At 42.3% G+C, this 17,487-nt stretch overlaps 1 protein-coding gene across 1 annotated transcript in view; it reads right to left on the bottom strand.

The window, feature by feature from the left end:
• The window catches only part of Derl1 (derlin 1), a 28,078-nt gene extending 13,989 nt beyond the window's left edge, over nucleotides 1–14,089 (bottom strand). The window contains exons 1-2 of the mRNA XM_013032207.1: nucleotides 14,084–14,089; nucleotides 4,368–4,479 (exon numbers count right to left, since the gene is read on the bottom strand). Of these exons, the coding sequence (XP_012887661.1) occupies nucleotides 4,368–4,479; nucleotides 14,084–14,089 (118 nt within the window). The remainder of the gene's footprint in view (nucleotides 1–4,367; nucleotides 4,480–14,083) is intronic.
• Nucleotides 14,090–17,487: the final 3,398 nt, after the last annotated feature.

Here is a 17,487-nt window from a genome sequence, read left to right as displayed (position 1 = left end):
AAATGGTAACTCCTCTGTATAACACCTTAATAATAGCAACAAAATTATACATTTTTTAAAAAACTGTCAGCTTTCTCTTCTGGGAATGATTTCTAATGCCTTCAAGCTGGGTGACTTTAAGAAAAAGAGGCTGGAAAGGTAGCTTAGTGGTAGAGTGCTTGCCTAGCATGCATGAAGCCCGGGGTTCAATTCCTCAGTACAGAGGGAAAAACAAAAACAAAAAAACACTGAAACAGAAAAAAAACAGAAGTGGCCCTGTGGTTCAAGTGGTAGAGTGCTAGTCTTGAGCAAGAAGAAGCTCAGGGACAGTGCCCAAGCCCTGAGTTCAAACCCCAGGACTGGCACACGCACGCACACGCGCACACGCGCACACAAACACACACATATACACACACACACCATGGAAGAAAGAAAGAAAGAAAGAAAGAAAGAAAGAAAGAAAGAAAGAAAGAAAGAAAGAAAGAAAGAAAGAAAGAAAGAAAGAAAGGAAGGAAGGAAAAAGAAAGGAAGGAAGGAAGGAAGGAAGGAAGGAAGGAAGGAAGGAAGGAAGGAAGGAAGGAAGGAAGGAAGGAAGGAAGGAAAGGAAAGAAGAGGGAGCAGAGAAGACACAGAGATGTCTGTGAGGTCACCCCAGCTCAAAAGTTCTCCTTCGTCTTTCATCCCTTCATAACACCCACCATTACACAATACGGCTAATCAATTTTTAAAATTCTAAAACTGTCAGAAAGGCAAAAAAAGATGTGCCTAAAAGAAAAAGTGTTCCTACTCATCTTTATTTCTCTCGTTACTCGAAAACATCTTCAACTAGGGAAAGAAGATCTAATGCTGGAGGATCACTGAGATGAGTGAGAGCTGAGAGTCCAACAAAACAGAATTTTAATAATAGCTGTGTTTCTCTGATGGGCTCTTACTTAGCTTTGTGATTTCAAAGGATTCTTTAGATTGAGTACTTAAGACACTGTCATCACATAAACTATAGTACCAAACTACTTGGCATGCTTGCAACTATAATTAGCCAGTATCAAATTATAGTCTTCCATTTCAAATCAGAAACCTATGAAATAAGCTGACACTTAAATGCTATACATTTAACAATTTAGCCAGCCAAGGAAACATGCAGGTGAAAACATTGTATCAAAATGTTAACTTGAACCTCCAAAGAGATGAGAAAAATCAAAGGGTAAATAAACCTGGCTTCCATCTTAGATGTCTAATCCCAAATAGCTTTCCGATCTGTGCGACATGTGACTAATACTCGACCACTGTTTTCTTGTCTGCAGAATAAGAGGGTTAATTAGAGAAATTCCTCAAATTCCTCTCTACCCTAAAGTTCAAAGGGGCATTATTTATAATAACCCACAAAGGGATCCAAGTCAAGTTATAATCAACCAATGAATAATCCAAACATGGTATTATACATGTCATATATGCAACCTTTCTGGCAATAAAAAAGAATTAAGCACCAATACATGCTATGTAGAAAAACTTAAAAATAAATTCTTAAGCTAAATGAAAGAAGCCAATCATAAAAGCCATACAAAATGTTTCAAATAGGCAAATCCACACCAAGTAGACTAATGGTTGGTAGAGCATAGAAGGGAAGAGGTGAGAGGGTTAGAGGGATGACAATGAAAACCAATTGCTCTGGATCTTTGGGAGAATAATGAAAACACTCTAGAATCAAACTGTGGTGATAGTTGTTTTAACACTGTGAATATATGAAAATCCACTGAAGTATACACTTCAAAATACAAAATTAATTTTATGTTATGGAAATTTAAGCTCAACTTTTAAAAAAGGATCATTAACCTTTTTCTCTAGTTTGTATCTGTTTGGCATTTTCCTATAATAAAGGTTTATTTAACTAAATATCACTGTTTTAGATACTTGACTAGCATGAGCAAGACCCTGGGTTCAATTCCTGGCAGTAAGGGAAAGCGGGAGTCAGGTTATACCAGCAGAAGGGAGAATGCTAAGAAAGCCATCACCACCATCACATACAATCAGAAATAGGGAGAGGAAAATATATATTCTAGTAGATTTATAAGTCACCCTCCCTGCCTCCAGTGACATGGTGGTCAGAGCCTGTGTGCTCTCAGTCTAGCTACTTCCCTTCCTTAAATCTTGCTCTTGCTCTTCCTCTGTAAAAATCAAGGAATGGCTATACTCCTCTCAATTATAACAGTCTATGACTATACAGGGTCCCAATACAAAGTAATACTGTTTGTTTTATTTCTCTTTTGAAGGAGGGAAAACAGGGTTCCCCTATATAACTCAAGGCTGGACTCAAATTCATAATCTATCTGCTTCAACCTCCCAAATGGTGGGGACTATGGGCTTGAGTCACCACATTCAAATGATTTATTTCCAATGTCAACTTAAGAAAAAACTGTATTTGAAACGAAGTGCCCACTGTACTATGTTCCTGCTGTTATGAGACTGATTCACAACTTCTAAACACATGACAGACTAACAATCCACCGTTTTATTAAAGCCCTGAAGTCAGCCAGCCACCTTTACAAAAACCATCTGAACTTTGCCTATTTTTACAGTGTACCAATGTAGCTTCTTGGGAAGCTACTCAAAACAGCATGTAAAATATTGTAGAAAATAAGCAAAAAGAAGTGGCACTGTAGCTCAAGTGGTAGAGCACTAGTATTGAGCTGAAGAGCTGAGGGACAGCACTCAGGCCCACAGTTCAAATCCCATGTCCAACAAAAAAAAAAAAAGAAGAAGAAAGCAATTCAGTATGACACCGTTAAGAAAACATTTTTAAAGATTATGACTACCATGGCATAGGTAGTCAGACCTAACAAACCACTACAATACTAAATCTTTATAGTAAGCCCACCTTATTCACAGATTGACTATACACAGCTTTGACCAAGCAGAGTCAGAAAGTAAATTTTTTTTAGAAGTCAAAAGAAATTTCAGGAAGTTCTCAATTCCCACGCACAGGGCACAGCTCAGCTGATGCAGAGCTCTGGGAGTCCCACACAGCATCACATCTGTTCCAATAGTCCTATGGTCTGCTGGGTGTTTCCCCGCCCTTAAATAAATGGTGTCTAAAAAGCAAGGTAAAAGTTAATGTACTTAATTGAGGCAATAAAGCAACAGTCTGAGATCTTCTGAAAGGCAGCATGTCTTTAGCAAAGAAAATGTATCAACTAGAACCCTCTGAAGTCTGCCCTCTGAGTAGTCACAGTCCTTCATCAGCAGTGAGCGCCGCAGAACCAGACACCTGTAGACACCAAGGGTCTACTGTATGTTTTCTAAAATTGAGTGTTTGTAATACACAGAAAGACTGTAGGGTTTTAATTGAATAAAGCAGCATTTTCAACCTCTACAAGAGGTTGAAATCTAAGAGATATACACATTTACAAGCCTAATTGTACAGTAAAGGACAAGGACTGCTCTGTGGTAGAAATGAGTCTAATTATCAAAGTGACAATCATTAAGGAAGTGGGCAGGATCTGCTAACTTTGACCTCTTTTTGTTTCTACCTATAAAACAGCAATACTACTACTTTATATCTCATGGGGTTGTTAGGATTAAAAACCAGGCTGAATGTGGAGGCATGTATCTATAATCTCATTGTAATATACATATATCTACATACATGTAATGCATGCGTGTACATGTACGTGCATGTACATATACATACATATATGTTCATGCATTGCAGATAGAGGAAGGGGGATGAAGAATTTAGTACAGACAAAAGTTAATGAAATTTTTTTAAAGCAAAAGGGGGAGGGAATTGGGGGTGAGGGGAAGTGGAAGGAAATAAGGGAAGGGTAACAATGTGCAACAATACCTTAGGTAACTATAACTCTCTGTACATCATCTTTACAATAATTTTTTTAAATGGTACACCCATTAGGGAAAACAAAGCATAAATAAAATACCATACTAAAAAAAATGCCATATAAGGGGGAAAAAAAACAGAAAGAGAAAGAAGGATGGAGGGAAGGAAAGAAAAGGAAAAGCGGTGGGGGGAGGGGGAGGGGAGGGGGGAGGGAGAAAGGGATGGAATGTAGTTGTGGATATGGGAGGGGAGGGATGGTAGGGGAAAAACAAAGGAGGCAACAATGCTTGATAAGAAATGTACTCTACCTTGCTCGTTTGATTGTAACCTCTCTGTACAGTACTTTCACGATAAAAAAAAAACTTCTTAAAAAAAAAAGAAAAGGAAAAGAGGGAAGAGTAGATCAGGGGAGGGGAGCAGCCTATTGAAAAGCAAATAACATAAACGCAAAGCACAGTCTTGGCATATCAGTGCACATGTACAGACATTTAGCCATTTCCTCCAAGTAAGTAAACATATGAATTAGTACATTAGAAACACTTAAATAATGATAACATACCTGATTCAAGTCGTGTAGAATATTGATATAGGAAATATAAATTGACCAAATAAAGAAATCCAGTTCCTGGACCCACAGGGAAATAAAAGGTGGCAGTAAGCGGTCTCCAAATCTGTCCAGATCAAAATAAATGCAGCTGTTAGTTTCGCTATACCTGCTTATTTAAGCAAACAAAATTAACCCTTGCAAAGCATTTTCAGTGGGAGCTACCAAAGAAATTCCATCAACATAATTCAAGAAAATAGTTGAAAACTTCAAAGCAATTGCAACAACACCTATTTGTAAACCAAAGGAATAAAAAGGCACCATAAAATAAGCAATAGGGGCTATGAAGGTGGCTCAGTGGTAGAGTGCTTGCCTTACATGCATGAGGCCTGGGTTGGATTCCTCAGCACCACATAGGCAGAAAGGCTGGAAATGGCGCTGTGGCTCAAATGGTAGAGAGCTAGCCTTGAGCTGAAGAACAGTATCCAGGCCCAGAGTTCAAACTCCACGACCAAAAAAAAAAAAACAATAAATATTTCCAAATAAGTTGGAAAAATAAAAAAAAACCAACCCTAATACACAGTGTAAGTATACGGTCAGTATTTACTGAGATCAGGCATACAACTTAAGCCTATGTCAAAAATGAAGCACAAAAACTTAATTAAGAGCACCTCTAATTAAGAAAAAAATATGTTGATCCCCAGCACTGCAAAGAAAGAATCAAGTAGGATGATAAACTCTCCAAAAAATGTCTTATTTAAAAGGTAAAAGTTTTAAAATCAGGCATTCAAATTTTTCAAACCAATGTGTTATTAAATAACCAATACAGGCAGAAGACTTAAAATTAACATACACATACACACACACACCCCAAAAAAATAATCAGAAGTCTAGATTAAGAAGAAAACCTCAGGGCTGGGAAAGTGGCTTAGTGGTAGAGTGCTTGCCTAGCATGCATGAAACCGTGTGTTCAATTCCTAAGTACCACATAAACAGAAAATGCCAGAAATGGCACTGTGGCTTCTGTGGCAGAGTGCTAGCCTTGAAGCTCAGGGACAGTGCCCAGGCCCTGAATTCAATTCCTGGCAAAAGGGGAGGGGGGAGGAGAAGAAGAAGGAGAAGGAGACGAGGAGGAAGAGGAGGAGGAGGAGGAGGAAGAGGAGGAGGAGGAGGAGGAAGAGGAGGAGGAGGAGAAAGAAGAGGAAGAGGAGGAGCAGGAGGAGGAGGAGAAGGAGAAGAAGGAGCAGGAGGAGGAGCAGGAGGAGGAGCAGGAGGAGGAGCAGGAGGAGGAGCAGGAGGAGGACCAGGAGGAGGAGGAGGAGGAGGAGGCGGCAGTGGCAGCGGTGGTGGCTGCGTGGACCTGTTTTTTCTTTGTTGTTGTTTTTGTTTTATTTTCTTTTTGTCTTGTTTATCTGTCTTTGAGAGGGTAAAGGGGGGGGCAACAGAAAAGAAGGGACTAAGGGTGAACAAATGCAGCAGTGGTACTCACTAGAATGAACTATAGAACCTTGTGGGTAGGAGGGAAAAACTAGGAGAGAGCAAGAGAAGGGGTGACATTGTCCCCAAAAAAATGTACTCTTTACCTGACTTATGTAACTGTCGCCCCTCTATATATCACCTTTATAATAACTATTTTTTAAGTTGGAGAAAAAAAATGTTTAAAAAAAAAAAAACAGGGCTGGGAAGGTGGCTCACTGGCAGAGCACTTACCTTGCATGCATGAGGCCCCAAGTTCGATTCCTCAGCACCACAAAAGCAGAAAAAGCTGGAAGTGGCGCTGTGGCTCAAGTGGCAGAGGAGTGCTAGCCTTGAGCTGAAATGTTGAGGGACAGTGCCTAGGCCCAGAGTTCAGGCCCTATTACTGACACAAAAACCAAAAAAAAAAAAAAAAAAAAGCCAACCTCAGAACTGGAAGTGTGGTTCAATTGGTAGAGGTTTAGTCAAGTGGGTATGGTGGCTCACACCTAAAATCTTAGTTACTCAAGAGGCTGCGATATGAGCATCATGATTCAAAGCCTGTCCAGTAAAGTAGATGAGACTTTTCTCTCCAATTAATCATCAAAAAGCTGGAAGTGGAGATGTAGCAAGGCTCAAGCAGTAGAGTACTATCCTTGAACAAAAGAGTAAGGGACAGCAACTAGGCCCTGAATTCAAGCCCCAGTACCACCTATACACAAACACAAACACACACACACACACACAATGAAACAACAAAAACTACAAATTATTTGAGAAAATGTGAATTTAAGTGCCTGTTGATTCCAATTTGTGATTAAACTACCCTAAACTGCGCGTGCGCTCACTCACACTGTCTTTCTTCCTCTCCCTCTCTCTCCGTGTCTCTCTCTCTCCGTGTCTCTCTGTCTCTCTGTCTCTGTCTCTCTCTCTCTCTCTCTCTCTCTCTCTCTCTCTCTGGCAATACTGGGATTTGAACTTAAACTATTTGTTTGTCTTTGACAAGTACGAGGGCTTGGACTCAGGGCCTTGCACTCTTAGTTGGCTTGCCCATATCTGGCACTCTACCACTTGAGTTATACCCTAGCTCAGCTTTTGGCTGGATACTCTGGAAATGAAGTCTTGCAGACTTTTCTGGTGGGGTTGGCTTTGAACCATAATATTTCAGGTCTCAGTCTCCTGAGTAGCTAGGATTACAAGTGTGAACCACCAGTGCTCAGCATTAAACCCCTATTTTTAAAAATACCTTTCACAAGTGACACCAGTATTATGAGGCATAACAACAATTACTAGTATAATGCTGAAATAAACTGAAAGTTGTCAGTTCACTCTCCCTGCTTGCGAAAAGCATGTGCCAGTGCTTATTAGAGCAAGTTCCAATTGGGCTCATTAAATAAATAAATAAATACCCAGGGCCTTGCAAACCTGGGCCTAAATTAACTTTCTTCATCTACCCTATAACATTTGCCCTGTGATTCCTGCATTCCTTATCGGATGGTACTTTAAGGCTATGCTTAAAGTGGATTAAAAAAGGTGCTCGGTTAAAAATAAATGGTTATGTGCGAGTGCATTACTACCACCATCTTTTGAGAGACTCTGGCTGACCTGGTTTTTACAAATTCACATTTAAACTACCTCCACATTCCTGTAAGTTACTCAAGGACTAATTTTAGAAAAGAAACCTGTTTTTTTCTGACTACATTTTCCCTTCCACTGATGACATAACACTATTTTTAGCCACTGTGTGCACCTGTTCTTTAGAAATCAGTGTCTGTCAAAATACCTCACTTCTCTCCCTGCTCATTAAGCTTACCCTTGAGTTATACTTGTGTTCACTGATCTAGGAGACATTATTTTTGTATTGCTTTAAAATTATAATTTGAAAACATTAGGACAAAGTTCATCTTTTTAGAAGGATATGGCGTAATTTTGTAATCTTCATAAATTCCCTTCTTTCCTCTGACATGTAAATAGTTAGAATAAGGAATAAGGAATTGGCTTTATTCACAGGGCACATTTTCAACTCTGGAAAGTCAAATGGGCAGCTGGGGCAACACAAGAACCCGGCACTCACAGGCAGGGATCACATATCACACTCTTGCCCAGGACTTTCACGGAGCACTTCCTTTGATTTCACAGCAACCCCAAGCCAGACACTTAATAAATGCAGTGTTTACTGAGAAAAACTAGGCCCTAGAGTTTTAGATGATCCACCCAGACTGCCCTACTTAATGAGCACAGTGGCCCACATGTTCTTTGCACATAACTCCTTCAAAAAGATGTATTATTCTTTAGTTACTAGCCTAACAACTTGTTAGCGTGGCCTATGGCCATTTAAAAATCTCCCACAAACTCATCTACACTGAGATAATGCTATCCAGAGTCTAAAGTGGGTTGTTGGTTTGTTGTTTTTTTTTAAAGCATGAAAAGCAAAGACTTGTCTGAGTCAAAAGGATCAGTTAGCTTAAAATTAAGAATCTAGGGTCAGAGGCATGGCTCAGGTGGCAAAGTGCTAGCCAATGAACAAAATGATCAGATCATCAGATATGAGTTTAAGTGTGTGTGTAGGGGGGGGAGTGATGATGATGAGAAGGGGGAGGAGGGGAGAGGAGGAAGGGGAAGTCCCCATGGGTTACCAAGCAAGAAAATGATGATTAGCCGGGCGCTGGTGGCTCACGCCTGTAATCTTAGCTACTCAGGAGGCTGAGATCTGAGGATCGTGGTTCAAAGCCAGCCCGGGCAGGAGAGACTGTGAGACTCCTATCTCCAATAAACCACCAGAAAACCGGAAGTGGCGCTGTAGCTCAAGTGGTAGAACGCTCGCCTTGAGCTGAAGAGCTGAGGGACAGCGCCCAGGCCCAGAGTTCAAGCCCCACGACCAACAAAAAAAAAAGAAAAAGAAAATGATGAGTTCCTGTACACCAAACACTGTTAGTAAACTGTGTCCTACCCCTTCATTTAACACCATCATCTATTAAATCCCTCTCTTGAATCAGGACCTGTAAATAAGTCTGAGTAACAGTAACACACTAATTTACTAATGTTTTTCTTAAAGACCACGCCCAAGAAAAGGTCCTTTAAATTCACTTTTAAGAATGAAAAGCAGGTGGGCGCGAGTGGTTCACACCTGTAGTCCTAGCTACTCAGGAGATTGAGATCTGAGGATTATGGTTCAAAGCCAGCCCACGCAGGAAAGGCTGTGAGATTTTTCATCTCCAGTAAACCACTCAGAAAACCGGAAGTGGCACTATGGCTCAAGTGGTAGAGTACTAGCCTTGAGCTGAAGAGCTGGGGGATAGTGCCCAAGCCCAGAGTTCAAACCCCACAACCAACAAAAAAGCTAAGTCTCTGCGTTCAAGCCCCAGATGGGCGGGCGCGCACACGCGCGCGCGCGCGCACGCACGCACACGCACGCACACACACACACAGAGAGGCAAGGTGCTGGTGGCTCATACCTATAATCCTACTCAGGAGGGTAAGATCTGAAGCTCATAGTTCAAAGCCAGCCAGGCAGGAAATTCCCTGAGACTCTTATTTCCAAGTAACAAATGCTCGAAGTGGAACTGTGGCTCAAGTAGCAGAGCGCTAGCCAGGAGCAAAAAAGATCAGAGACAGCACCCAGGCCCTGAGTCCCAGGACCAGAACAAACAGAGAGAGAAAGAAAAAGGGAGGAAGCATTCATTATCAACTGCACAAAAAAGCAAACCTGTGTGTACCAAAAAGTACCTATGTTAATTAAGACGCGAGAACGCTCATGGTAGCACTATTTAAAACAGCCCACTGCATATATACAGAAGATCCATTATAGAGTGTATATAAATCATGATATATCCACACAGAGGAATAATGAAGATCAGTACTCCACAGGTGACTGTGATTCGCCTACACAGCTGATAAAAGAAATTAGACCTGGGGCTGGAAGTTGGCTCAGTGGTAGAGCGCTTGCCTTGCATGCCTGAGGCCCTGGGTTCGATTCCTCAGCACCACATAAGCAAAAAGAAAAAAGCTGGAAGTGGCACTGTGACTCAAGTGGTAGCGCGCTAGCCTTGAGCTGAAGAGCTGAGGGACAGTGGCCAGGCCCAGAGTTTAGGCCCCATGACCGGACCCAAAAAAAAAAAAGAAAGAAACTAGACCTAAGTCCACACACTGTGCAATTCCATTTATAGAAAGTATAACACTTGCTGGACTTGCTAACACATGCCTGTAATCCTAGCACTTAGGAAATAAAGGCAGGAGGAACAGGAATTGCAGGACAGTTTGAATTATGAGTCCCTGTCTCAAAGAAAGAAAGTAGTGACTAGAGGGAGCAAAAGGGAGTTTTAACAGAGCTGGTAAAGTCCTGTTGCTTGAGCTAAATGCTTGGTATTACATTTTTGAAAATATAAATATATACTATATATACTAGCTATAGCTATATACTTTCCTGTATATGTTTCATTGCATTGTATATATTTATTGCATTGTAGTGCAACAAAATATATAAAGAAATATATACATATTTTGTTCCATTACCTATAATATAGTACAATACTACATTGTAGTACAATACAATATATACAGGAAATACATGATACAACAAAAAGTTAAGGATCTATCAGGTAGTCTTACTACAAAAGAGGTCAGCAATGTCTCATATGGACAGGACTGGTGAGGAAGGACTTTAAACTGTCCATGCTAAAATGGTAGCCACTAGGACTTTAAGTCCAAACCCTCCTGTTACTACATTGCTCAGCTCACAGCTCAAGTTCATTCTTTCTCCAGTTACATGTGAAAGTCTCTTTGTCCTCAAATACTCATAAATCAGCCTGCTAGGGTTGCAGTCATTAGGTTAAATGTGATCATCCAAGGAAAAGCATATTCATGCTTTAATAATCCAGCACTCAGCAAGCTGAAGCAAAGGGTTGTGGGTTTAGGCCACCGGGCTATACAGCAAAAGCCTTTCTCATAAAAAGGAACCTTACTAACCATGAAAAGAAGATAGTAAGGCTTAAATTACTACTGACTGGTAAATAAAAACAGGAAACTTTTTGGGGGGTGGGGTTGGTCATGGGGCTTGAACTGGGGGCCTGGGAGCTCTTTGCTCAAGGCTAACACTACCACTTTGAGCCACAGCTCCATTCTTGGTTTTCTGGTAGTTAACTGAACATAGGAGTCTCTTAGACTTTCCTGCCCCAGACGGCTTTGAACCATATCCTAAGAACTCAGCCTCCTGAGTAGTTAGGATTATAGGTGTGAGACACCAGTGCCTGGCAGGAAACTATTTTTTTATGCCTTGCCTATCAAAACTATTTAATGTGCATTCTATTCTTTGTGTTCTAGCTCATAGAGGTATGAAGAAGATAACATATTTGAAGGTACTTGTTTTTGTGGTTTTTGAAATGAGAATGTTGTCTCACAATTAGCTTACTCATTTAATGCAATTTCTACTTCTCCCTCCCCACCCCCACAAAAAAAACCTGCATTAAATTGATAGAGTTAATATGGTTTTATATTATCCTCATTTTTAGGGAAATATATTGAGGCTCAGAACAGATAAATAACTTGCCTTAAGGGGCACAGAACTAGTGAAAACATTATTGAAATTCTATGATCTTACTACTCTAGCAGGAAAGAAAAAATAATTTGCTATCCCTGATTAAAAGAGATCATCTTCCAAAATGTTGGCTACTTTTTTTTTTTTGGGGGGGTAGATATTTAGCAGAAGACTTAAACCACACAACTTAAGATCTGTCTTTGACTCACTGAAATAGAAAAACTGCAATTGTCTATAAAATGGACTAGCACTGATCTTAGGATTTGGGGAATTGAATGAGACAGTATATATGGAGAAGCACAGCACAGATATTAAGATGCTATGTTATCTTGTTCAGAGAGATGAGTACCCCAGTGCAGGCAAGTACAGGAAACACAATCTCAGAAAACACTAGGAGAGCAGGAAACTGCCACCTCTCTTGTAACCAGGGACCAATATGAAGATGTTGCATCACTGTAAACTTTTTGGGTGTAAGAACTAGGAGAGTGAGGATCTGAGAATAGAGAGGGAACAGTGGGCAGGCATGTAACAAGTTTTGATAAGGAAAAAAATAACTTACTTCCTCATTTTTTTAAGCTGTTATAGATCAAACTTCCAAGGAAAGTTCCTTGCAGTTACTTTCCTTGCAGAAATTGAGAAAGCATACCACATAGTCCCTACATGATGCAGATTTTCCTCCACAACGTAATTTGTAAATGAATTCCTCCAGGTGGGATGAGAGCTCAACTTGCCCAGAGTGGACCAGAATTGGAGTCACAGGAAACAGAGGCAAGGTACAGTTAGGAGTTTTTCCACATATGAGCAGTCCAGTGCACTGGCCTGCCTCCTGCCAGCTGCTTCTCCAGGTAACAAGCCTGGTAGAACCAATGTGAGGAAGATGGAAAACTATGGGAGGTGGAACATGAATGATGATTCTTTCTAATCAGTTCCCCTTTTTTCATATGTGCCAGTGGCAGGGCTTGAACTCAGGGCCTCATGCTCTTTTGCTCAGCTTTCCCCCTCCTCCCCTCATGACTGGCACTGTACCACTAGAGCTACATCACTTCTTCCAGCATTTTGCTAGTTAACTGAAGATAACAATCTTAAGGATGTATCAGCTTGGGATAGCTACAAACCTCTATCTTCAGATATCAGCCTCCTGAATAGCTAGGATTATAGATGTGAGCTACTGGTACCCAGCAGGTTCCCCACTGTTAACACTACATACCTGCAGGCTACTATAAAGTTTTTCCGTGCCAGGCACCAATGGCTCACATCTATAATCCTAGCTACTCAGAAGGCAGAGATTTGAGGATCACAGTTTGAAGCCAGCCCAGGCTGGAAAGTCCCTATGAGACTCTTATCACCAATTAACCAATCAAAAACTGGAAATGGAGCTGTGGCTCAAAGTGGTAGAGCACACTAGCCTTGAGCAAAAGAGCTCAGAGACAGCATCCAGGCCCTGAGTTCAAACCCCACAACTGACAAAATGAGAGAGAGAAAAGGAAAGAGGGGAGGGGAGGGGAGGGGAGGAGGGCTTCCCCTCCCCTGTCCTTTTTGGTCAACTATTCTACTAATCTGACAACACAGCAAGATTTTGCAAGAGTTGAAGAGCAAATTTTGCTCAAGTCTTTCTCACAAAACAATATAACCACTGCTCCCTATTCACACCATTACCCGACACCAAGGGCACAACATACACTGTGCCAGCACATATTTACTAAGATAAATAACAGGAAACAGCCAAGCACCAGTGGCTCACACCTGTAATCCCAGCTTCTCAGGAGGCTGAGATCTGAGAATCACAGTTCAAAGTCAGCCTGGGCAAGGAAAGTCCGTGAGACTCTTATCTCCAATAAACCACTAGAAAACCGGAAGTGGCACTGTGGCTCAAGTGGTAGAGCACTCGCCTTAAGCTGAAGAGCTGAGGGACAGCACCCAGGCCCAGAGTTCAAGCCCCATGACTGACAAAAAAAAAAAAACAGAACAGTAAGCCATTTTTGCTGTGCTCTACAGTCTTATTCTGACATAAACTGCCTGTTTGACATCTCCACCGAATACCTAAAAAGCACCTTAGACTTAACAATGAGCCAGGCAACAGTGTAATCCTAGCTACTCAGGGGGCTGAGATCTGGAGATCATAGTTCAAAGCCAACCAGAGCCACCCAAAACCCATCATGACGCTTTTATCTCCAATTAATCACCAAAAAGCTGGAAGTGGAGTTGTGGCTTGATGGCAGAATGCCAGCCTTGAGTGTAAAAGCTAAGGGTTAGTGCTCATGCTCAGAGTTCAAGCCCCAGGACCAGCACAAAAAAAAATGCTCAACAGGGCTGGGAATGCGGCTCAGTGGTAGAGTGCTTGCCTTGCATGCATGAGGCTCTGGGTTCAATTCCTCAGCACCACATAAGAAAAAAAAAGCAGAAGTGGTGCTGTGGCTCAAGTAGTAGAGTACTTGCCTTGAACTGAAGAGCTGAGGGACAGTGCCCAGGCCCAGAGTTCAGACCCCACGACTGACAAAAAAGTAAAAAGATAAAAATTAAAAATAAAAAGGCTGAACAATGACCAAAGCATAACCATTCATCCATACTCCTCACCGAACCTGAGCCTCCCTACATTCCCAGTCTCAGTAAAGGGCTGTGCCATCTACTCAGCTACTCCTGCTATCTTTGGGCCTTCTTTCCTTCACCTTCTTACACATTCAGGGGCAACCTTTTCACTCCACCCACCAAGTCTATTACATTCCTCTATCTTCTGTCATCCTACCTGCATCTAGTCTCACTGAGTACTCTCAGTAGCCTTTCCCCACACACCAAATCCATCCCATTCCATAGTCAAGGCAAATAAGTCAGTCTTCTGTTCAAAAGGCTGTTCATTACCCTCAAAATACAGGAGAGTGCTTGCCTGCCTAGCACATACAAAGCCCTAGGCTTGATCCTTAGCACTGCAAAAGTAAAAATAAAAGTAAATTTAAAAATGAGTAAAGTTGGGGCTGGGAAGTTGGCTCAGTGGTAGAGTGCTTGTCTTGCATTGCATGAGGCCCTGGGTTCAATTCCTCAGCACCACATAAGCAGAAAAAGCCAGAAGTGGCGCTGTGGCTCAAGTGGTAGAGCGCTAGCCTTGAGCTGAAGAGCTGAGGGACAGCGCCCAGGCCCAGAGTTCAGGCCCCACAACCAGACTCCCCCCCCCAAAAAAAAAATGAGTAAAGTTGCCGGGCACAAGTGGCTCATACCTATAATCCCAGTATCTCAGGAGGCTGAGATCTGAGGACAGTGGTTTGAAGCCAGCCTGAGCAGGAAAGTCCATGAGACTTATCTCTACTTCACTACCAAACAAAAAAAAAAGTAAAGTTCAAGCCTTTAACATGTCCCACAAAGGCCTCTATGATTTACTCCTAACAGACTCTGTCACCTTCACTTTACCCTGGCTAACTCCCTATCCTCCTCTAGCAATCCTTACCCCGGACCAGCCACATAGTGTTCTGTCTAGTCTGAGGTCCTGCCTCTAAGCCTTTCACTTACTATTCCTTCTATCTGGAAGACTGTGTCCAAAACCCCCTCTAACAAAAGACATTCTTTGGAACACTCTCAAATATTACATCCTTCAATCACTCTCCAACACATGCCTTTCTGCTATTTGTTTTTCCATCGAAGCAAGAATGTTTTCTGTCTTATTCACTAATACAGCTCAATCATTATTATAGCTCTACTTGCAAAAAGAAAAGTGCCCAACTATTTCCCATATATAAATACCTGCTATGCACCAAGCACTACTTTAATTTAATAAAGACAGTGGTAGACAAGATAGAAAGATCTGGTTGTCATGGAACCTCATGCTGAAGAGAAGCAGACTAACAAAAACCAGGGGCTAGGAAGGTGGCTCAGGGGGAGAGTGCTTGCCTTGCATGCATGAGGCCCTGGGTTCGATTCCTCAGCAACATAAGCAGAAAAAGCCAGATGTGGCACTGTGGCCCAAGTGGTAGAGTGCTAGCCTTGAGCTGAAGAACAGCACCCAAGCCCAGAGTTCAGGCCCCATGACTGGCAAAAAAAAAAAATCAAGGCATGGCCAGGTACCTGTGGCTCACACATATAATCCTAGCTACTCAGGAGGCTGAGATCTGAGGATCATGGTTCAAAGCCAGCCTGGGCAGGAAAGTCCATGAGACTCATCTCCAATGAGAGTGGTGTTATATCTCAAGTGGTAGAGTGTTAGTCTTGAGCACAAAGAGGCTCCAGGTCAAGGCCTAGAGCCTGAGTTCAAACTGGCCAAAAAGAAAAGGCATGTACAAGAAAAATTAAAGGTGAAGAAGATGGAGTGAAGAAAGGGTACTATTTTATGTAGGATTATCAGAGAAGGCTTCTGCCAACAAGATAGCATCCGGACAGAGACCTGAAGAATATGAGAGGCAAATGAGTATGTCAAAAATCTGAAGAGGGATCCAGTTAGGGGCTTAGAACAGGTGATCTTTTCAGTGGATTTCAATGTGCTCTCAACTGGGTGAGTTGAAAAGACATTATAGAAATCTAGGCAAACTCACAGGACATAATTTATGCTTTTTTTAAAAAAAATCACTCTAACTGTCCAGAGCAGACTGAAAGATATTCAGATAAAATGAAAATGGCTTGCAATGGAGAGTGAGAAGGATTTGCATTCTGGCTACATTTAAGGTAGAGTTGATAGCAACAGGATATTCTGATAAGATTGTGAGGTGTAGCTGCCTGCAGGAGGCTGACACCTGTAATCCTAGCTACTCAGGAGGCTGAAATCTGAGGATCCCAGTTGGAAGCCAGCTGGATAGGAAAGTCTGTAAGACTCTACTCTCTAATAAACTACTCAAAAAGCCGAAGTGATGCTGTCGCTCAAGAGGAAGAGGGCTAGCCTTGAGCAAAAGCTCAGGGACAGCACCCAGGACCAGAATTCAAGCTAGAACGGGCAGGAAAAAAAGCGGAGGAGAGGGATTTGAGGTGTGAGAGAAAAAGAAGTCTAAGCTGGGCATGGTAGCACATCCCTAGGGCCTTGTGTCAAAAATAAAACAAAAGCCTACTCTAGCATGTTGGTGCATGCCTGTAATCCCAGCACTTGAGAGGCAAAAGAAGAGGATCATGAGGTCCAAGCAAGTCTGGGATACAGAAACAAACCCTGTCTAAAGAGTCACAAACCATACCCACTCCATTCCTAAAAATAGTCAAGAATGACTCCATGACTGTGAGTTTAAGCTTCTCTAGTGATGGAGCTTCTAATTTACTTTTAGGACAAAGGGGGGAAAGAGGATGGTTTGGCCACATTGACTTGAGATGTTGCTAGTCATCAGAGTGTCAATTTCCAGAAATCTGATGGATATACAAATCTGAAAATCAGGGAGACATCTATATTATATTTGTGAAGTGATCAGTCTTCTGTTGATATCGAGTTTTAAAGCCATGCAGCTGAATCAGATGAGGTCTTATAACTCCTCTGGAACACATTCAACCATTTAAATCAGGACGACTAGAACAACCAGCAAAGGAGAATACGAAATTAACACCAAGGAGGAGGACAACAGTGTGTAATCCACAGGCTACTTAAGTAATGCTGGAATTACTATCACTTCTGGGAATCTGACCTGCCAACTGGTTACAGTTTTAATCACAGAATCCAGTGGATTCAAGACGACCTCCAGAAAGCTAACATCTCTTGCCAAGAATGATCTTCTGAGCTGTTTTCCTTCACGCTTAATCAGGTCTTCCATTTCTGAAGCAATTTACCCTTTACTCCATCCCTCGTATAAGTCAGTTACTACAGGCCAGATAGGAGTAGAGATGGAGAGTAACACAGAGACAGACGCTCAGTCATTGTGTAGCTGACTTTAAACCCCTCCTGTGGGACGGTAAGGAAAGACTCCATTTACATGAAAACCACCCAGAAGTCGGTCCAGTGGACCACCTCTGCCCGAGATTGGCACCACAGCGCCCACATGGATGACAGAGGGAGGTCCCTGAGCTCCGCTCCAAGTGGACCCAACATGCGAATCGCCGCCGGCCCACGGAATGACAACACTCCCCGACCGATCGGTGAGTGCGGGAGGCGGGCAGCCCCGCCAGGCCCCTGCCGGCAGGCCCGGCCCACAGCTGCAGGTACCCCCGGCCTGGGCGCCAGACCCCGGCCCCCTCCCCGCCCCCAACTCCTCTTCT

Source organism: Dipodomys ordii, unplaced genomic scaffold (assembly GCF_000151885.1).
Source record: "Dipodomys ordii isolate 6190 unplaced genomic scaffold, Dord_2.0 Scaffold151, whole genome shotgun sequence".
NCBI lineage: Eukaryota > Metazoa > Chordata > Mammalia > Rodentia > Heteromyidae > Dipodomys > Dipodomys ordii.
The sequence above is the reverse complement of the archived record's forward strand: the minus strand, read 5'-3'. Positions and strand labels throughout refer to the sequence as shown.